This window comes from Myiozetetes cayanensis, unplaced genomic scaffold (assembly GCF_022539395.1).
Source record: "Myiozetetes cayanensis isolate MyiCay16 unplaced genomic scaffold, myiCay2020 scf2-11, whole genome shotgun sequence".
In the NCBI taxonomy this organism is placed as follows: Eukaryota; Metazoa; Chordata; class Aves; order Passeriformes; family Tyrannidae; genus Myiozetetes; species Myiozetetes cayanensis.
In genome coordinates, this window is record NW_026087411.1 from 102,650,241 (window position 1) to 102,669,150 (window position 18,910).

Genomic DNA, 18,910 nt, shown 5'->3' on the forward strand with positions numbered 1-18,910 from the left:
TAAAACAAAGATCCCAAGAGGACAAGCATAAAAATCTTTTCAACATGGGCACAGCCAAGCCAAGACATTCATCCTTGCAGGTTTTCCAGACCCAACTGAATGCAGTCCTGAGCAATCTGCTCCAACCACAAAGCCAATCTGCCTTAAACAGGAGGTTACAATACATTACCTAGAGATTGCTACCAGTGTGTATTAACCTGTGGCTCTTATTGTGTGTAATGTTTCTGTACATTATTACATCAAAACTAGATCTGAACACAAGATTAGGCAAAGGACTGACAGACTGATTTTAACAACAAATTCCTATAAACACATGGAAACATCCAACCCTTCTGGTAATGCAGTGCAATCAACAGTGCACTTGTTAAAAAACCTCTGAAAACAATCAAAATATCGTTTTGCCTTATTAAGGCAGAAAGGCACTTTGAAATAAACACAGTTAGGCAATTTTTCAGAAATCAAGAAAAATATAAGTAAATACTTTGAAAATGCATTCACAAAAGGTATCAACACACGTTTAGGATTTGAGATGGGACTTCCCAAAGTGTGGGGAAAAATATCTCAAAGACTTCAGCTTGTCCTTATGAATAAACATCATTAAGGGGAGACAGCAATTTCAGAAAAAGGAGCTTAAGAAAATATTTATCTGACTAAAAGGCTGAAAGAAGAGAGAGTACATTAAATGCAAAATATTTTATTTACTGCGAACAAAAGCTGTGATAACAACATTGCACAATACCAAATTTTAAGGTTTTGAAATTCTTCAAAATCACTTTTCATTGTGACTTTTTTTGCTCCATATATATCTTTATAATTATATTTTACATTAGTTTTACATTACAACAAGAGTAAATTACTTACAGAAATTAAGACAAATTGTATATAACCTGCCAGCTTACTAATGTTTCATTTCTATGTCACCGAGTGTAACCATTTAACACTTTGATCTGAAAAGGATTATCAGATTCAATGCTTTGCTAGTCATACAACAGAATGATACAGTCTGCACCGATACATTTTTTAAACAATTGGAAGTCTATGGGAATTCACTGTGTCCTGTTTGTTTTCTATAACACATAGGTAATAACTCACTTTGTTACTTCACTAGAACATCAATTTCTCCCTTTTGTGTAAGATCTCCAGCAAAAAGGCAGACAGTTTTAGATCCAATACTGGACAGCCTGGAGGGCAGCAGTAAAAGTCCTGAGTGCAGGATGAGTCCCTCGATGAGCCATCAGGAGGGACCCGGCCTCTGCGTTGAATCCTGCCTCTTTAAGCTGCCTTGCTATTTCCTCTACATCCCAGCCTCCCTCTCCCTGGTGAGCCAGCAGGTGGTCAACAAGGCGTGGGCAGAAGGCAGTGGGCATGCACTTCACCACTAGCTTGGCATCCAGGAGCAAGGAAAGGATTTCAGCATCACAAGTGGAATCATCAACCTACAAAGAAAGAGAAATTCAAAGTAATTAAAAATTAATTACCAGATACAGCCATCAACCAGAACATGTCACGACAGTTTTAACTGCACAGTGTGACTTTCAAAGTGAGATGAGTATTCCGTATGGATTAACAACAGGGATACACACTTTGCATATGTCAGATAATGTAAAGTTATGTCTTTTAACAGTCTACCACATTAATATAAATATTTGACCTGAACAAAGTTAAGGAATAAGGATGCTTAGCAGCCTGGGATTACATCAACAGCTTTATAGACTTCTCACATCTTCTCAGTCCCAGTGCAGAACAGATCACACCATTTAGCTCCATATCAAAAATGACACTCTGAGGAAGGTCAGAGCAGAGTATATTAAATTTTGCTCACTTTATATTAATACAGTACATTACATTCCACATGTTAATATGACAGGCAACATTCACAGACACAATCAGATTTTCCAGAGTTACAGCACTCACAGCAAGGATGAGATTTTCAGAAGAATATAGTATGTAATAAAAGATGTGGAGCACAGAGCTGCTAACCTCTGTGAGACAACCCGGATGCCTCAAAAAATGCAGTTACTTGATACATGAGAGCAGATATTCTCTTAAGAATCTTGTCTATAGCTTTACAAAAAAACCCAGTATAGAATACTTCAAATTCTATTTCAGTTTATTTTGACCTGTCTTTCCTGGATTCCTTGAAATGCAGTGTTGTATTCATTTACTAAAGGAAGAACAATAGAACAACTACATATAACCAAAAAGGAGAAGGAATGCCATCCAGAAGGACCATGACAGGCTCAAGAGGTGGTCCTGTGTTAATAACTGTCCTATGTTAATTATGCTGAAGACAGGTTGATCATTAAATCAGATGGGTTGACAGCAGCTGAACATGAGCCAGCAGTGTGCCCAGGTGGCCAAGAAGGCCAATGGCATCCTGGCCTATATCAGCAACAGTGTGGCCAGCAGGAGCAGGGCAGTGATCACCCCCTGTACTCAGCACTGGTGAGGCCACACCTTGAATGGTGTGTTCAGTTCTGGGCCCCTCACTACAAAAAAGACATCGAGGTGCTGGAGAGTGTCCAGAGAAGGGCAATGGAGCTGCTGAAGGGTCTGGAGAGTAAGTCATATGAGTTGCTGCTGAGGGAGCAGGAGTGTTTAGCCTGGAGAAGAGAAGGCTCAGGGGGAACCTTATCACTCTCTACAATTACCTGAAAGGAGGTTACAGGGAGATGGTGGGTCAGCCTCTTCTCCTAATTAACAAGTGACAGGTAGGAATTGTCCTCAGGTTGTGTCAGGGGAAGTTTAGATTGAATATTAGGAGAAAATTCTTCATAGAAGAAGTTGTCAAGCACTGGAACAGGCTGCCCAGGGAGGTGGCTAAGTCACCATCCCTGAGTTATTTAAAAGATGTGTAGAGGTGGCACTTAGGTGGACTTAGCAGTGCTGGGTTAACAGTTGGACTTGATGATTCAAAGGTATTTTCTAACCTAAACAATTCCATGATTCTAAACTTCCTAGTGTTGCGCATCTTGCAGCACACTACACAGCATATTAAGGCATTATCCAAACAGCTGTCATCCTTTCTGAAATGGGAGGCTGGAGAGATATTCTGTCCCACCTCAGAGCTCTGTGTGCTCCATTCTTAACCTGTATGTAGGATGCAACTTTACACAGGGCTTCATTGTTTGATTTTATGAAAATAAAATGCAAACAGTAATTACAGTAATGACATTAACAGCAGATGTGAGGTTTAATTTAAATTTTTTAGGCTACTATTCAGTTAATGAAAAGTGCTATAGATAAGTGTGATTTCATATACCAGAAACCTACAAATTGGTGAGAGACAAATCTGAAAGAGCCTGAAGATGCCCACATGCAATATGCAAGTAGAGCAATCTGCCTGCACTCATGCAGATATGAGATCATTGTGACTTTACACGTGACAAAACAGCACAAAAACGGCCCTTGTTGTGTGCAACAGCACATCCTTTAGCTCAAATAGTTCAGTAGGTTTAAACTTATTAATATTTCCCACTTTCTGACTTGAAAACTGTCTGAAGATGTGGTCAGAAAGACGAAACCTTTGCTAATTTAGTTGTCTCCAGGCAACTGGATGGAGACACAAGATGGCAACCAGACCCTGTGAATTCATTTCACACAGCTTAGGCCATTGTCTATTTTGGTCAATTAACGTGGAGTCTGGCAGGTGTGCGAAGAACACAGAGACACCGAGGTTTAATAGAATTCTATATAAAAACTGGCAGCTGAGAAAGCCAGATTGACTATTTACCAATTTTGCAACTCTAGGTCATGTCAACTTTCTGGGCTATCAGTTGCATATGAAGAGACAGTTACAATCACTGGTTTAAATAAAAATAAATACACATCCCAAAGTTCTTACAAACACCTACAGAGATTGTCAATTAATTGATGTATATTTAAAAACCTTAATTAACATAGCTTATACACTGAGCAGCTATGTTTAATAAATGTATGAGGTTTTTTTAATTAATGTAAATATACCTTAAGACTACATGAATTTAAAATTAATTTTAAATTAGAACAAACATTACAACAAAAAATACTAAAACAATACAAAAGGTAAACACACAAAGCATATTTTAAAAATACACCATACAGAGTATAATATTGTTCCTATGCAAGAAATCACTCAGCAAAACTAGGACTCTCCAATCTAGAAAAGAGGTGACTTAGAGAGCATAAAGCAGATAGCAACATCATTAAAATTATACAGGGATTGATTAAACATGTTATCTCATAAAAAAAGAAACTATGAAGCATCAAATTAATCTAGTAGGATGAGATTCAGAGAAAATAGGAAAAATAAGTTGTTTTTTTACACTGTTGAACTCTTTGGCAAATGATAATGCAGAATGTAAAAGCTCAAAGAAGTTTAAGGAGAAACTGCACAAAATCAATACAGAAAACCATTGGCAGTTACTTAGCAAATACATACAGCTGAAAATAACTGAAGTTGGGAGAGTAACACCTCAGAAAAAGAGCCTGTATATTTGCTGTGTTCTTACTCTGCACTAGACTTGTAATTCTTCCATCTGTTTGAGCCATGACAGTGTTCCAGGTGGAATTTAGATCCTCAAAATTTTACACCTTTTAAAAATATTCAGAGTTATTTTTTCTTTCCATACATACCAAATATTAGCCTAAAGTAGACAGAGACTCCTAAATGCACTACATTTTCAATTTCAAAATCACTCTTTTGACAAAAGTTGCCTATAAGAGAGTAAAACCCAATTATGACAACTACTGAATAACAACCTTACTACCCCAATATTAAAAAGCTACTTCTTCTGGGCAGACAGCAGAGGCAGGATCTTATTAATGAGTTGATCTGCCTGCAGATGCAGAGCCCTTGCTATCCCAACACCCTAACTAAGCCTTTCAACTCTGGTTCCAGCAAAGTCTATCACTAATCCCAGAATCACTGTTCCAATGACATGGGATGCAGCTGACTGCAGTTTAAGCAAGTCTCAGAGGTGAAGGTATCTTCTGCACAAACTAACACACAGCCACTTTCCATATTGTGTAAATAAACTATGACCCATAATAATGACAAACTCAGAGTGTATACATTAGAGAAAAATCATTATGCCTATCATCTAGAAATCCATGCTAAGGGTGCTAAATTTTTCCTTAGTGTAAAATCTATTGCTTCTGAAAGGTTTAAATGGGAATAAACTTTCATTTTTCATGTCCATTTCTCCTTCAGTAGGATTTGACTGTGCAGATTTAGTGTGATGCCTACACACAATGTGCATGTGTCCAAGTTAAAGAACTAATGGTGATAATGAAGTTAAGGAGGAGAAATTGTGAATTTTTTCCCTTGACTTACATACCTATTTAGGTATTGGCTAAAATCTATTTTCAAGCACTGAAGTGTAGGCATTCAAGTGGTATCTCTGCTCCCATGAGTACCTGAAGTACTGCATCCAGGTACTATAGCACAAGACAGACTTGGACTTGTTGGAATGGGTCCAGAGAAGGCCACAAAGACTATCTTAGGAGTGCTGGAGCACCTCTCCTATGAAGACAGGATTGATTGAGTTGGGGATTTCAGCCTGGAGGAGAAAAGGTTCCCAGGAGACCATACAACAGCCTTCCAGTATCTAAAGGGGGCTGCAAGAGAGCTGGGAGGGTCTTTTTACAAGAGCAAGGAGCGTTAGCACAGGGGGAAATGGCTTTAAACTAAAAGAACGTGGGTTTAGATTAGATATTAGGAAGAAATTCTTCATTGTGAGGTAGTGGAATAGGTTGCCCAGAAAAGCTGTGGCTGCCCCATCCCTACAAGTGTTCAAGGCCAGGTAGGGCTTTGAGCAGCCTGGTCTAGTGAAAGGTGTCCCTGCCCATGACAGGGTGGTTGAAATGAGATGATCTTTAAGGTCCCTTCCAACCCAAACGATCTGTGACTCTTATCTCTGATGAATAGCCCACTCCTTTAGACTGTGATGATCGATACTTATCCCTGTAGAGACACATGTATTTATCTAGGAAGTGAGACAGCACAGACACAGAATTGCAACAGATGCACTCATTTCCACTGAAGCAGCACTACAGTGCTCTGCTCGTGCATTTTATCAAATGTCTCTTTAATGCAAAACGTATAAATGGATCTTCATTTACAGATGGAAAACCACATGTCAGCAAAGTTTCTGTCAAAAGAAGCAAGAACCCACTTGCACTCTGCCTAAATTTTGCACACCTTCAGCAGGATGGTGAGAAGCCTTAACAAGACTAGTAAGTGCTGCTCCTAGAGAGGGCAGGAGATTCAAGTTGTTTCCCTCACACCTGTACTCACCCTTCTGTATTTCTGAGTCAGAATGGCAGCTTGTGTCTTAAGCTGAACTCACTGCTGTCAGTGCACAATTAGTAAGGGTTGAGCAGGCCTGCCTGGGGCTTTGCCATCAGCACACTAATATTATGAAATGGACTAAGGCTTGAGGCTCACAGCTCTACCGAGACAGCAGGTCCCCTGGGCATGCAGACAGTGAGCCTTTGAGTTTTAAGCAAGTCTGTGTGTGAAGCAGGTGGGTGAAGATCAGAAGAGGAACTTGAGGCACACAGAAGGCTTTCCTGATAAATCACTAAAGCCTCCACAAATTTATGCAACCATGAATGCAAGAATTCTGTGTATCCACTCCCTAAGACCTAGGACACATATCAACATCCAGCATTTTTTTCTGGTTGCTAATACAGCCTACATGGACATTGTACAAACACTTGCCATGATGCAGCATATCTGAAAAAAAAAATCTGTCCTGCAGTGAGAATTTCTGAGATGTAAGAGCAGGTCAGGTGTTTTCTTTTGCCTCACTAAGGGGTAAGTCAAGGTCTGGTCAATTCCCCATCAGCATCGTTTCTGCAGGTGTCTAGAGGTTCTGGTATTACCAGAATTATTATTATTTCACCAATAACTTATGCATTATAAAATCCATGCATTATGAAATATAAGAGCTGCTGATAACACAGCAGAAAAGAATTGAACCTGCTGTCTTCCAGAGTATTCCATTCTCCACTACTACTGGAGGTAAAAATGCTTTTAATTTCATTCCTTAGAGTCTATACAGAACAAATAAATAAGGGGAGAAGAAAACAAGAAAAATAAACCAGAGACAGTTATTTTACCATAATTATCATTATCTTATATACACATAATTTAACAAGGTTTCTTTTAAAGGGTAAGCCCCATCAAATGAGTAACCATAAATGGCATAAGTCACTGAAAACCACTAGAAATTCCATTATTTCCCATATTTTTTATGATTTTTCATATGACATTTTTCAGTAAAACATGTCGCAAAGGTAGACTCAGAAATTCTTCACTGAAAGTATAGTATGCAAATGGAGCAAAGGTATTATTTTACACTAAAACATTTTTCTATTAAAGTTTCTATTAAAGTCTTGATTGAAGAAGTATTTGCACTGCTTGTATTAGTTCCCACTTGTTAGCTGTTTGAACATTACAGGTACCAACAGGTAATAGAATATTTACTTGTTCTGTCAGATGTATAAAAATCAGTCTTAATCTCTAAGAGATAACCAAGTGCACAGACAACAATGAAACCCTTCTCGAAAACAATCTGACTTTTAAGGGCTCTATTGGCAGTAAGAAGCTTATTTAAGTAAACTGATTTTTTAAATTATTCACACACCACACAACACAGAGAACTATTATTTCTGTTACCCAAAAAAACCCACAAGTGGCAGTTCATTAAAAGATACACAATAAAAAGAGGGATCTGCAATTTCAAAAAAGCTTACACAAAAACTTGGTTGTTTTATTACAGGCAAAAGCTATACAATTCCTAGTATCAGCACTTCAGCATCATCCTTAACTGTAAACATCCATAAAGCTGTCAGCAACATACAACAAATGGCTAACTAATACATCCTATCAGCAAGCAAGTGCTGTATTTTTCTCGCAGCCATGTTTGTGAGCTGTGTTAGCACTACATCAGGGAATCAATAGCTATGATTCCCCCTTGCCAGATGTTATTTGTCCGTTTCCTGTTCAATGTAAGAAGAAATGGCCTTCCTATGAAAAATTCATTAAGAATTCTACAAAAAGCATAAACAGTCCAAATACTGTATTTTAAAAAGCAAAGAGCAGGCATAAAAAATTTTACTGAATAAACAACATTGCTATAGCTAAGTAATATATGCACTTTTAGTACAACGGCAAATAATGTAATCATAAGAGATGCATATAAAACAAGGAATAAAAGGTACTTTTCTACACAATGCAAGAACAGCTTTTACATTTAGCACAGCACGCTTCTGTAGTAGCTGCTTTTCTAACACTGTCAGTGGAATGGCACATTCAAGGTACTGGCTAAGCTCTATGCCTGGTGTAACAAAGTCAATAGTTAAATCTTTGTTGACTTCAAATGAAACATTAGACCAAAGCTAAATGCTTTGAAAATTCTAGGTTATTCAGCACTCATTACTGAACTACGTGCTCGAAATATTACTGAACTTAGAAGAAAAAACTAGAAATGGTTTATCGAGCTTCCCCCTGTACAAAGAATATTATTTTGGGCATGGACAGATGTACAAAGTGCTTTATATATTAGTAAGAAGATAATAAGGCTCCTGGCCCTGAAACTCCAATATAATGTAATCAGCCTAGAGTGTAGGAAGTTGAAAGCTGGAGCACACCAGAAAGAAAAGGCCAGTTAAGAGAGCAGTACAATTAGTAAGCATTCAGAAAGTGCTACTGCACAACATTATGCTTTAAAAATAGTTAAATAAAATGTGCTTGGACACAAATTCCTGGTGACAAGCTTCAGAGTTAGTCACTTATACAGCAGCTTTCATCTGCCAACAAGAAGTCAATTTTAAAAGGTTAACAAGAACAGAGATAAGAAAGTGTATGCATGTATCAGATCTGCACTTGCTTTTCAATGAGATCATCTTGTTTAAAAACAGTTACAATAAAGCTCTGCAGACACAAAATCTAAAATAGAAGGTGGTAGAAGAAAACTATCAATGTACTATTGTTTTGGTGGTTAATATTCACAAAATTATGTTTTGTGACAAAGTCAGAAAATTTGTGGTCTGTTTGTATTAAAGAAAGGAATAGAACACCTCCATGTTGGTTCTTTGCTTAAATATCAAACTTAACTAACAAACACTCCAAATTCAAACTGGATGCTAGTGATGGTATTGGAATTTCTATACAAGTCAGTGTGTATTACATATAATTTTTCCTGATACTTTCCATGCTACTGTTTCAAATGTTCATAAAAACACACAAAAAAAGTTGGAAACTCAGTCCTTTTGAAGGAAAAGCAGTGGCATGTGACATGGAGTCTATGCTTCCAGATCCACTGCTTTTCCAACCAGTCTTCACCAGTCCTGGAAAGCAGACAGATCATTTCTCAAACTATCCAATGGATACAAGAAGACAAAGCTTCTGGAATACAATGTGCAGCATAAGAAGGAAAGGCACAGCACTCAAGGGAGAATCCTGGGATCTAGAATATCTTTCATAGGGAATAGAGGACAGTGCAGGTGCAAAACTAAAATTTGCACAGTTTATTGTAACTAAGGAATCTGAAAACTTCGTGGCAATCAATATAACTAGAGCGGTTATCATTTCCATCTGAATTCCCAAAAATCACATTTTTAAAGCTTTTGCTTTTGGGGGATGCTTATGTTTAAAATTGTTTCCGTATGGATAGTTTCATTTTGAAGTATCACATGGGAAATATACCATCAATTACTATTTTGTATTGTAATACACAACCAAGAGCTCCCTAAGATATGGTAAAGAATTTGGAAGTACTAGAGATGAGGTTTTCCTACCTAAATATTACAATTCTGCAAATTATCAGTGCAGTTAATTCAGTCAGATAGGAAAGCCATTCTCCTTCATAGAAAGGTCTGAGACAGTAACTTTGCTACAGCATCGAATAAAACCTGTTTATAATTACATGAAAGTCCCCAAACATGCCACCACAACAAAACCTCACTGGTCTCCTCATGTATACAGACAGACTGCCAACCCTGTCAGAAACAAACTATGTCATCTGACATACTATTATCACTTAAAAAACCCCAAAGTGTGATAATATGAACACAGAGGTAAAAGTCTACTTTATATAATGGAATAGTTTCTGTTCCACCACAGCAACTTAAAATAGCATACTAGATAATTTAAACAAAGTGCTATGAGGTTTAATCACCTCAAGCATCTATAAAAGATCTTACTAGCCTCATGTTACTGATCACTGTGGACACAATACATGTGGAAAATCTTAATAATGGTAAGTGTCTCAGTAGAGTCTGCTCACTCCATGAAGATAAAAGAGGTAATTTATTACCTAAAACTCTGAAAGGTAGTTCATTCAATTGTTCATACCTTAGCAATTGCTGTTATCTGCTCCAGTGCCACAGAATGAAGATCTTCGTCTTTGCTTTCTACCAGCAGTTTCAGGGATGGCAGCAGGAGGGACTTGTTAAGCAGCAGCAAACATAATTCTTTTATACACTGAAAATAAAAGCAAACTCACTCAGTGCAAGCTCTGGAGATAATAACATCATCACTGACACTAAAATTTATGAAAATTTTATGTCAAATGTGAAATTAAAACAAAAGTTCCACAACAAATGAATTCCCTGTCAGAAATAGCTCTTTGGAAACTTGACAGGACAAAAATGTGGAATACAGGGTTAAAGTGCACCATTTGTTAGACTAAGACAAGGCAGGTACTGAATCACCATTAGAAATGGGAGTTTTACTGAAAAAAATAACAGAGCAATCACAGGTCTCTGTGGGACTAATATATATGTGCTTACTGAAATGCTGTGAAGCACAGAAAGAAACTTTAACAGGTACCTGTGACATTTCTGTAACTCAATTATGCAATCATAAGACTGGAACAAAATAAAGAGGAAATAACAGTACATACCAGAGCTCAACATCATAAAGTTCTGTTGCAAAATGTCTCCAAATCTTATATGATATTTTATACACAAATAAAGTTTAGTATAATAACTTTCCATCATTCATCTACTTTCTTATATAATATAGCATAAATTTAGTATCACATCTTTTTCAAGAAGAATAGAAATATCTTAAAAATGAAAACAAAAAAACTCCCAACAAATCTACTGCGCCTTTCCAAATCTTTAGCTGGCTTTTAGTTAAAACAAACAAACAAAACATTCTACATGTAACTTGTAGATTCGCTTTCTTTCCCCCCTCAATATTACAGTGATTTATTCATTTATACATCAAAAAGTAGTTCAATGAACAAATTATGTTATAAATCAAATTATAACTTCCCTTTCCTATCCTCTTCCCTTTTTGTCATTTCCAAGAATTCAGGTTGCTTGTCACAACCACTTCCCAATGAGGCCCATCAGAGATGTCCCATATTCAAAGGCAATTTACACTAAGGACTCTGGATATTGTATGACAGTTACCTTGAAAATGATATCCATCTCTTAGAGATGCTGTTTCACTCCAGCATTTTGAAAGCAATTGTTTAGCTAATGAGTAAATCTCATCAGCTAGAACATTAAGCTGAGAGAATGCAAGTCAAGTATTTTTTACATCTTTTGCAGTTTTAATGACAACTGTAACAACTTGATGACCAAGATGATCTGCATTTTTAGCAGCACAGTTTCAGTAGTTGTGAGCCTAAAACCCTGAAAATTATTTGAAGATGAGGAGATGTTAAATGCTCCAACTGTAATATACTGCAGACACACCTGGTCTTGCTTGGGAGAGGGCTCTCTCTCTCTCTCTGTTCAGTCTTTTCTAAATTTACAGTTTCTAGAAACACAGCCTAAAAGGATATATTCTATCACACTGAGCTCTGAGTCACTAAGGCAAGGTTTATTCTCTTACTCAGATTTGTTTCTTTAAACTTGTGTTCAGTACTGCTACCGATTGTTGATGCTTAGAATCACAGAATATGCTGAGCTGTGAGGGACCCATCAGGATCATCAAGTCCAAGTCCTGGCCCTGCATAGGACAACCCCACAAATCACACCATGTGCCTGAGACCACTATGCAAAGGCTTCTTGAACTCAGAAGGGCTTGGTGCTGTCACCACTTCCCTGGGGAGCCTGTTCCAGTGCCCAACCACCCTCTAGGTGAAGAACCTTTTTCTAATATCCAACCTAAACCTCCCCTGACTCAGCTTCACGCTATTTTCTTTAGTCCTGTCACTGGTCTCAAGAGTGAAGAGATCAGTACCTCCCTATTGTGAGGATTTTGAAGACTGCAACAAGGTCTCCTCTCAGTCTCTTCTCCAGGTTGAACAAACTAAGTGACCTCAGCCACTCCTCATAAGGCTTCCCCTCTAGACCATTCACCATCCTCGTGGCCCTCCTTTGGAGACTCTCTAACAGTTTATATGTACAACAGCTTTCTTATTTTGCAGTGCCCAAAACTGCACACAATATTCAAGGTGAGGCTGCCCCAGTGCAGAGCAGAGCAGAACAATCCCCTCCCTCGACCGGCTGGGGATGCTTTGCCTGATGTTCCGCAGGACACGGCTGACCCTCCTGGCTGTCAGGGCACTGCTGACTCATATTCAACTTGTCACTGACAAGCACTTGAGGACCAGAATATTCTCGTATCTCTACCTGTATATTCACACCTACACTGTGGGCTCTTCCAACATCTTGTACCATTAAAGCAGGAAGGCCCCTCCAACCAAAGCTGTCTACCAATACCAAAACTGTATGTAACCAGTGACTTGACATGGAGATCAAGGACAACTTTACTTGATTAAGAGAAATGCAAATCATGACCCATTCTTGATCAGAACCTATGGTGAACTGACTGATGGGAGACAGTGAGACTCGAGATTTGTGTCCCTGAATCACTGAGCTGAGGCAGAACATTCAACTTTGATGAAGTTTAGCTACTCCTGTCCACAATAAGATTGTGAGTTTATGCAGTATAATGCACCATTTCAATACCTTCTAAAGAAAAACTACATATAATTACACCAGTCCCAGGGATAGAGAAACCTGCCTTCCACCAAAGTGTTTTGGTGGGATGAATAAATTAATAAATGTACTTATCATTTCAGTTTACTGCCACCTTCTGGAATCGTGTTTTACACAGATTTTTGAACTTGACTCAGATCAGTGTGTTGAACTATTGAAAAAAAAAAGCAAACCACACACCCACCTGTCTTTATTTCAAATAGAATGTGTTGTTTCTATTCTGCTTCTCTTCCTAACATTAGTTGTTTTCTATAACAGATAGTGATTATGTGAAGATGATTATAAGGGATTAATCAGGCTACTAAAAATATGCACAACTACTCTGAAATTGTGTGAAGCTCATTAAGTATTTCTCCAGTCTGTCTTCATTAATATACAATGTTTACATACAAAGCACTTCAATAATTTCAATAATTTTATACTTAAGAGATGCTTCCATTGAAGTATGCATACACAGTTAGGGAAGACAGATTATCATAGTTATTACTTAGCATTTACTCCATAATTCTTCTACACATTCCTTGGATGTAATGGGAGTTTCTGATGACTTGTCTCTATTGCCCCTTGTCCCATCACTGAGCATCTCTGATAAGAGACTGACTCTTAATTCCTCTGCTTGTTTCCTCATCCACATATGTAAAGGTATCATCTCCCTCTTGTTAAGACAGAATGAACCCAGTTCTCAGCCTCTCTGTCAGCTCACTGGACTTGATCCAGTATGGTAACACCTTTCTTGTAGTTGGGGCCTTGAAACAGGACCCATATGCATGACACCCAGAGTTAAAACTTACCTTGACAGGGAGCATGTGCTTTGTCTCATACAAAGAACGGCAGATTTTCAAAATTTCATTCCCTGTGTTCTCCTTTTCCTCAGGTGGGCATCTCTGCAGCATAACAGACCCCAGTTTCACCCAGGGATTATCATCTGTGCACGATCTGCCCAGTAAAAAAAGATAGTACACAGACTGTAAATACACATACACCACTTTCTGTAAGTTGTTCCTCGTGTGTGTGTGACATAAAATTACAACCTCATGAAAGAAAGATGAAAGTTTTGAGACAAGTTATGCCAGTCCTCTTTCAAACACAGAAGATTAAATTACTTGGAATTATGACATTTTGTTACAATCCCTGAGGAATCACAGATAAAGACTGATCAAACTGGAATAGCATAGGAACCAGTTCTCCTGGCTTTATACCAGCTGATTTCCCAAGCAGAGTGGTATCTTGGGAGGGGTGACAGGAATACAGCATTCCTAATTTTGTTTGTTTTGATCACATTTTAACAGCTTGTCTCTCAAGTATCTGTCTCTTGCTTCTGAGTGAAGAAAATATTGCCAAAATTCACATTTTAATTTTCAGGTCCAACAAGTACAAACAAAAATAAACTTTTTCCATAGCCCATCCAAACAGAGTAGGAAAGTGAAATTACATGCATCTGAACTTCTCTGCTAGTAGATATGGATGCAGATACATTTGTTTTACATATTTAAAAAGTTCTTGTAATTCCACATATAACTTCATACTATGTCACCATTATACAGTCAGACTTAAGCAGATGGTAGACAGTAGAGATGAGTAAATTTTATCATGCAGGATGGCAAAGGTAATGTTTACTGTAAAGTTTTGTTGCTGCAACATTTCTTGGCCTATAGCCACTATTTGACAGATCATGGAGACAGTTGGATACTTTTCTTAGGAATAGGTGTCCTGGCTAGGACTGGATGTACTGACAGAAATGGGTAGCAGACCACTTTTAAATGATAGCACAAAGTGTAGCATTGGAACACATCTGCTTTGTCATTTTTCTAATGTAAATTAAGTTAGTGCATTTCAATTCCCACCTACAGTGGGCTAAAATCAGACACAATGACATGTGCCTAAATCATGATTATATTAAGCCACAGTAAAACAAATACTATGTTCGTCAGTGCATAAACTTATGAAGGCACAAAAGGCATTTTAAAAATCACCCCATCAAACTCTCTGGCCAGTAATCAGCATCCCAAAGACATGGGAAACTTTTCATTTAGCTTGAAGACAAAAAAAAAATTACATCAAGACCAAAATTGGTGGTTTGCTGTTACATTTTAAATGGGTGTCTTAATTTACATTTGTAAATTAAGATACCCATTTAGCACACGTGACAAGGAGCAGTAAAATGCTGTCAAAGTGCTGCTTTTCAAACTATTATTTAGTAGCAATTGTTAAAGCAACACATTAATGTCATTGTAAATGGAGTCTGTTCAGAGAGTCAGATGGATTGACATACATCAGGAGTCTGACAGCTCTGGAGAGGATGGAGAGGACAACCGCTATTTCATATATGAACACTCTCTCCTGCTCATCGCCCGTTTTCACAAGTACATGTAAACGCTAAGTAAAACCAGCAGAACATGAAGCTGCCATTACAGCCCAACATGAAAGCCAGACAGAGATGCCAGGAGTGGGCAACTCTGAATGCAAATTAAATAGAAGTCATTGTCTTTCTTCTGACAACTTAATTGAGCCTTTCCACCAGTCACAGTCACTGAGCACAGAGCTCCCACAAGTCTGGTTGGAAAGAGTAGAGCTCCTCCTCTCCCTCTCCCTCTCCCTCTCCCCCTCATGGGCCAAACCCAAAGATGCCAGCTTATTGAACAAACAGAACATGATGAACTTAATTCTGAATCCTCAGTAAGGTCAGGAGAAGGAAAAAAAAACCTGCAACTCCATCTTTGCTACTGGTTAAATGGATTGCTCCTGCTATGTGATCCATTTCTTGCTTAGAGGCACAGATAGTCATAATGAATTTCCATTTCTGTAGCTGCTACCCTCAGAGTACCTTAAGAAAATCTGTAAGAATTTACCATTCAAAAAAGAAAACAAAAATCCCACTATAAAACACAGAAAAATCCAGAAAGATGGCAAGGCCATCAAGGCTTGTCATATGCAAATTTATTTAAGTATCAGATATACAGTTTACACATATAAAACTGTTCTCATCACAATTCCTTTTAACTATTTCAACTGCTTATATGATCTATTAACAAGTATCTGCTATTTGCTATCTCTAAGTGAAACTAGAATTCAGTTACCAAAACTATGACACCTACAGGTAGAACTCAGTTTTCTTTTCTCCTGAATTTTACTTTAGTTCAATGTGGTCAAAAAAAGTTATTTCTCAACATGAAAAAAGTAATTATTTCAAAAGCACAGTAGGAACACATTAATTTCTTTTTCCCATAACCTGGTTTTTTTTCAGTTCCAAAACACCTTATCAATATTTATTATAAATATAAAAAATGCCTTTTGAATGTAGGCAGCAAGTTCCAAAGGTACTTGCAGAGCTTCAGCTACTGTCAATAATTTCTTTTAAAAAACACCTTCATGAAATGTTTAAAATGACATCTGAATATGAGACATCTGGGTGGAAAATCATGCATGCGTAACAAGATTATGAAAATAAAATTTTAAATAGTATACAGCTTTGAGTACTGATTGAAACAACCAAGTTACTTCTTTGTTTTCTCACAGTAAACATCGCATGTTACGACATGAAGAGAATCTCTTGGCATAATAAGCATTAGTGTAGCTGGAGTGTTTTAAAAATTAAGAACTCAAAAAACATTAAAAAGCATGGACTTTTTAACACAGAAGTGACAGAAATTAAAAGCCTACGAAAAAAACCCTCAAACTTCAGTTCTTTTACCTCTCCTTCCTTTTGAACTTTACAGAACATAAAACTAAGGAAAAATAATTTTTTTAATTGCAGCAATATTTCACTTGACCTTTTGTTCTATCAGTTTTGCTGTTTTTTAGGTTTATAAAGGTTTGAAGGCTACACACACTGCGAGACATCCAATTTTCAATTAGAATCAAACCCAAAACTTCAAATGAAAGTTGGAACATGAATTTGTGACAGACTACGTAACAGTCTTATGTATTGAAGAAAATTTTTCCTTTTAAAACTGTCACTAAAGAATTTAGTTTAATGCTCATCCTGGCTTGAATGTGAATAACCCCTACAGATTACCTTGTAACCCACTGGTTTTCTACACATGCACCAAAGAGTTACTTTTCACAAAAAGATAAGCCTTAACTTTTCCGACAAATCAATGCACATAAACACACTTTGGGGAATGCCATCCCCAAGTTAAAACAGATTGTAATATATACCCCATTGGAATCCTAAGTAAGCACCATTTAAGGACTCTAACCTAAGCACTGTCAGACCTGGCACATTGTTCTTGCTCAAAAATAATTAGTAATAGTTTTGCTGTCTTTGGGAGATATGTGACGTTTACCTCTTAAGTTTATATGAATCCTTATATCTTAGAAGTGATTATCAGTTAAAAAATTCAACAACTAAACTTTTTACCTTTAAATGTGTTCAGAAAGTCACAGAAAAAACCCAAAGAACTGGCAAAATTAATACAGTCAAGATGTTGCAAAATTAACACTTTCAGTTAATACCTACTCTAATGAGTACAATTCTGAAGTCTTAAATAATTATTTTGATTTTAAATTGTTGGGCTACAATATGTCTTTCCTTGTATATATTCTTTTGGATACTTTACTCAGAGACAGAAATAATAGGTAGTGGATCTAGAAAAGAGAAGAGCCGTTGCTTGGTACTATTATCCTTACAGACCCCCTGCAGATTGTCTGAACATGAACTTTCAAAGGCTTTTCTGCAAAGTATAACTTTGAATGGAAAAAACAGTCAGAACTTTCTACTCTTTTTTATAAATTTTGTTCATACTGCTAAAAACAAGAGCAAAATATGTAACATGAAATTTAACCAGATAGAACCTGTGCAACAGTTCAGGCAATAAAAAGGTTTTCTGCCTCTGCTACAATACAGGCTACATGTGATATATAGGTTTTACAAGAAACTGATTGATTTGAGATTCGATTCTGGTTTAAATAAACCATTTATTCTTCCCACTATCGCCCTTTCCAAAGGTCATACTCTCAGCCATGTCTGAATTATTTGACTGAAAACTACATGACATCAAGCAGGAAGACTCTGAACTCTTTTGTTACACAACTGTTTGAAGAAATGCTCACCCGTTGCTCCTGTCCATTGGCGGCCAAGCTTGAAGCAGTAAAACCAAGTGGTGAAACTCAGACAGACTCTGACTGGACTCCAGAAGTCCCAGGAAGAGATCATACCTTTTTTCTTCATTTTCAATATCTGTCATCTCTACCTGCAGGGGACAAAAAAAATTAAAAACCACCTGACGTATTTCTTTCCAGAAATCAATGACTTAAAAGCAATCAACAAACTATCCATGAAGGACATTGCTGTTCCAAAACAATGCAGGAATACACTGAACATCATTTTCCTAGAAACCCATTTCTTACTTTTCATTTTCAATTACATGTAAAAAACCCAGGAGAGCACAGATGATGGAGAATGACCTAAGTGGACATTCCTAGAACGGTGTAACCCCACACAAGTACATTCATTGCTTAGTTCAGAGGATCTTATCTCTGTGTTCTTCAAACAATCAAACATGCCTTAAATTTCTTTTTCTCAATGTATAGACATAGACACACATACATTTTTAAAGATTGAGTGTGCCTGTGCTTCCCTAATATCTATTACTCTCAGTCATGTATGAAAATTCAATAGTTTTTCCTGAATTTGCAGCACCTCATCTTTTCTCACATAGGAAAGAGCCTTGAAAGATGATTCTAAATTACTTTACCCAGCAAAGAACATTTACTAACAAGTAAAGCAGTATTTCTCTGCAGAGGCATTTGAACCTAAGAAAAACAAAACCCCACATCTCATCAGTCAGCTCCCAGACAACTCTATCTTGGGAAAAGCGTCCATCTCTGTTGAAAATCTGCAGTTTCTGCCAGGACTTGAATTCACGTCAGTTGATGACAGGTTCTTTTACAGATAATTACTGCCTGCAGTTTGCATGGTAAAGAATCTCCAGGTAAAAGGTCTCACTGTTGAAGGAAGGTT

The 18,910-nt window shown here is 37.4% G+C and overlaps 1 protein-coding gene across 1 annotated transcript in view; it reads right to left on the reverse strand.

Moving 5' to 3' along the window:
- Window positions 1-678: 678 nt before the first annotated feature.
- The window catches only part of NBAS (NBAS subunit of NRZ tethering complex), a 161,043-nt gene continuing 142,811 nt past the window's right edge, over window positions 679-18,910 (reverse strand). The window contains exons 49-52 of the mRNA XM_050316580.1: window positions 18,001-18,140; window positions 13,740-13,884; window positions 10,343-10,471; window positions 679-1,436 (exon numbers count right to left, since the gene is read on the reverse strand). Of these exons, the coding sequence (XP_050172537.1) occupies window positions 1,161-1,436; window positions 10,343-10,471; window positions 13,740-13,884; window positions 18,001-18,140 (690 nt within the window). The 3' untranslated portion in view covers window positions 679-1,160. The remainder of the gene's footprint in view (window positions 1,437-10,342; window positions 10,472-13,739; window positions 13,885-18,000; window positions 18,141-18,910) is intronic.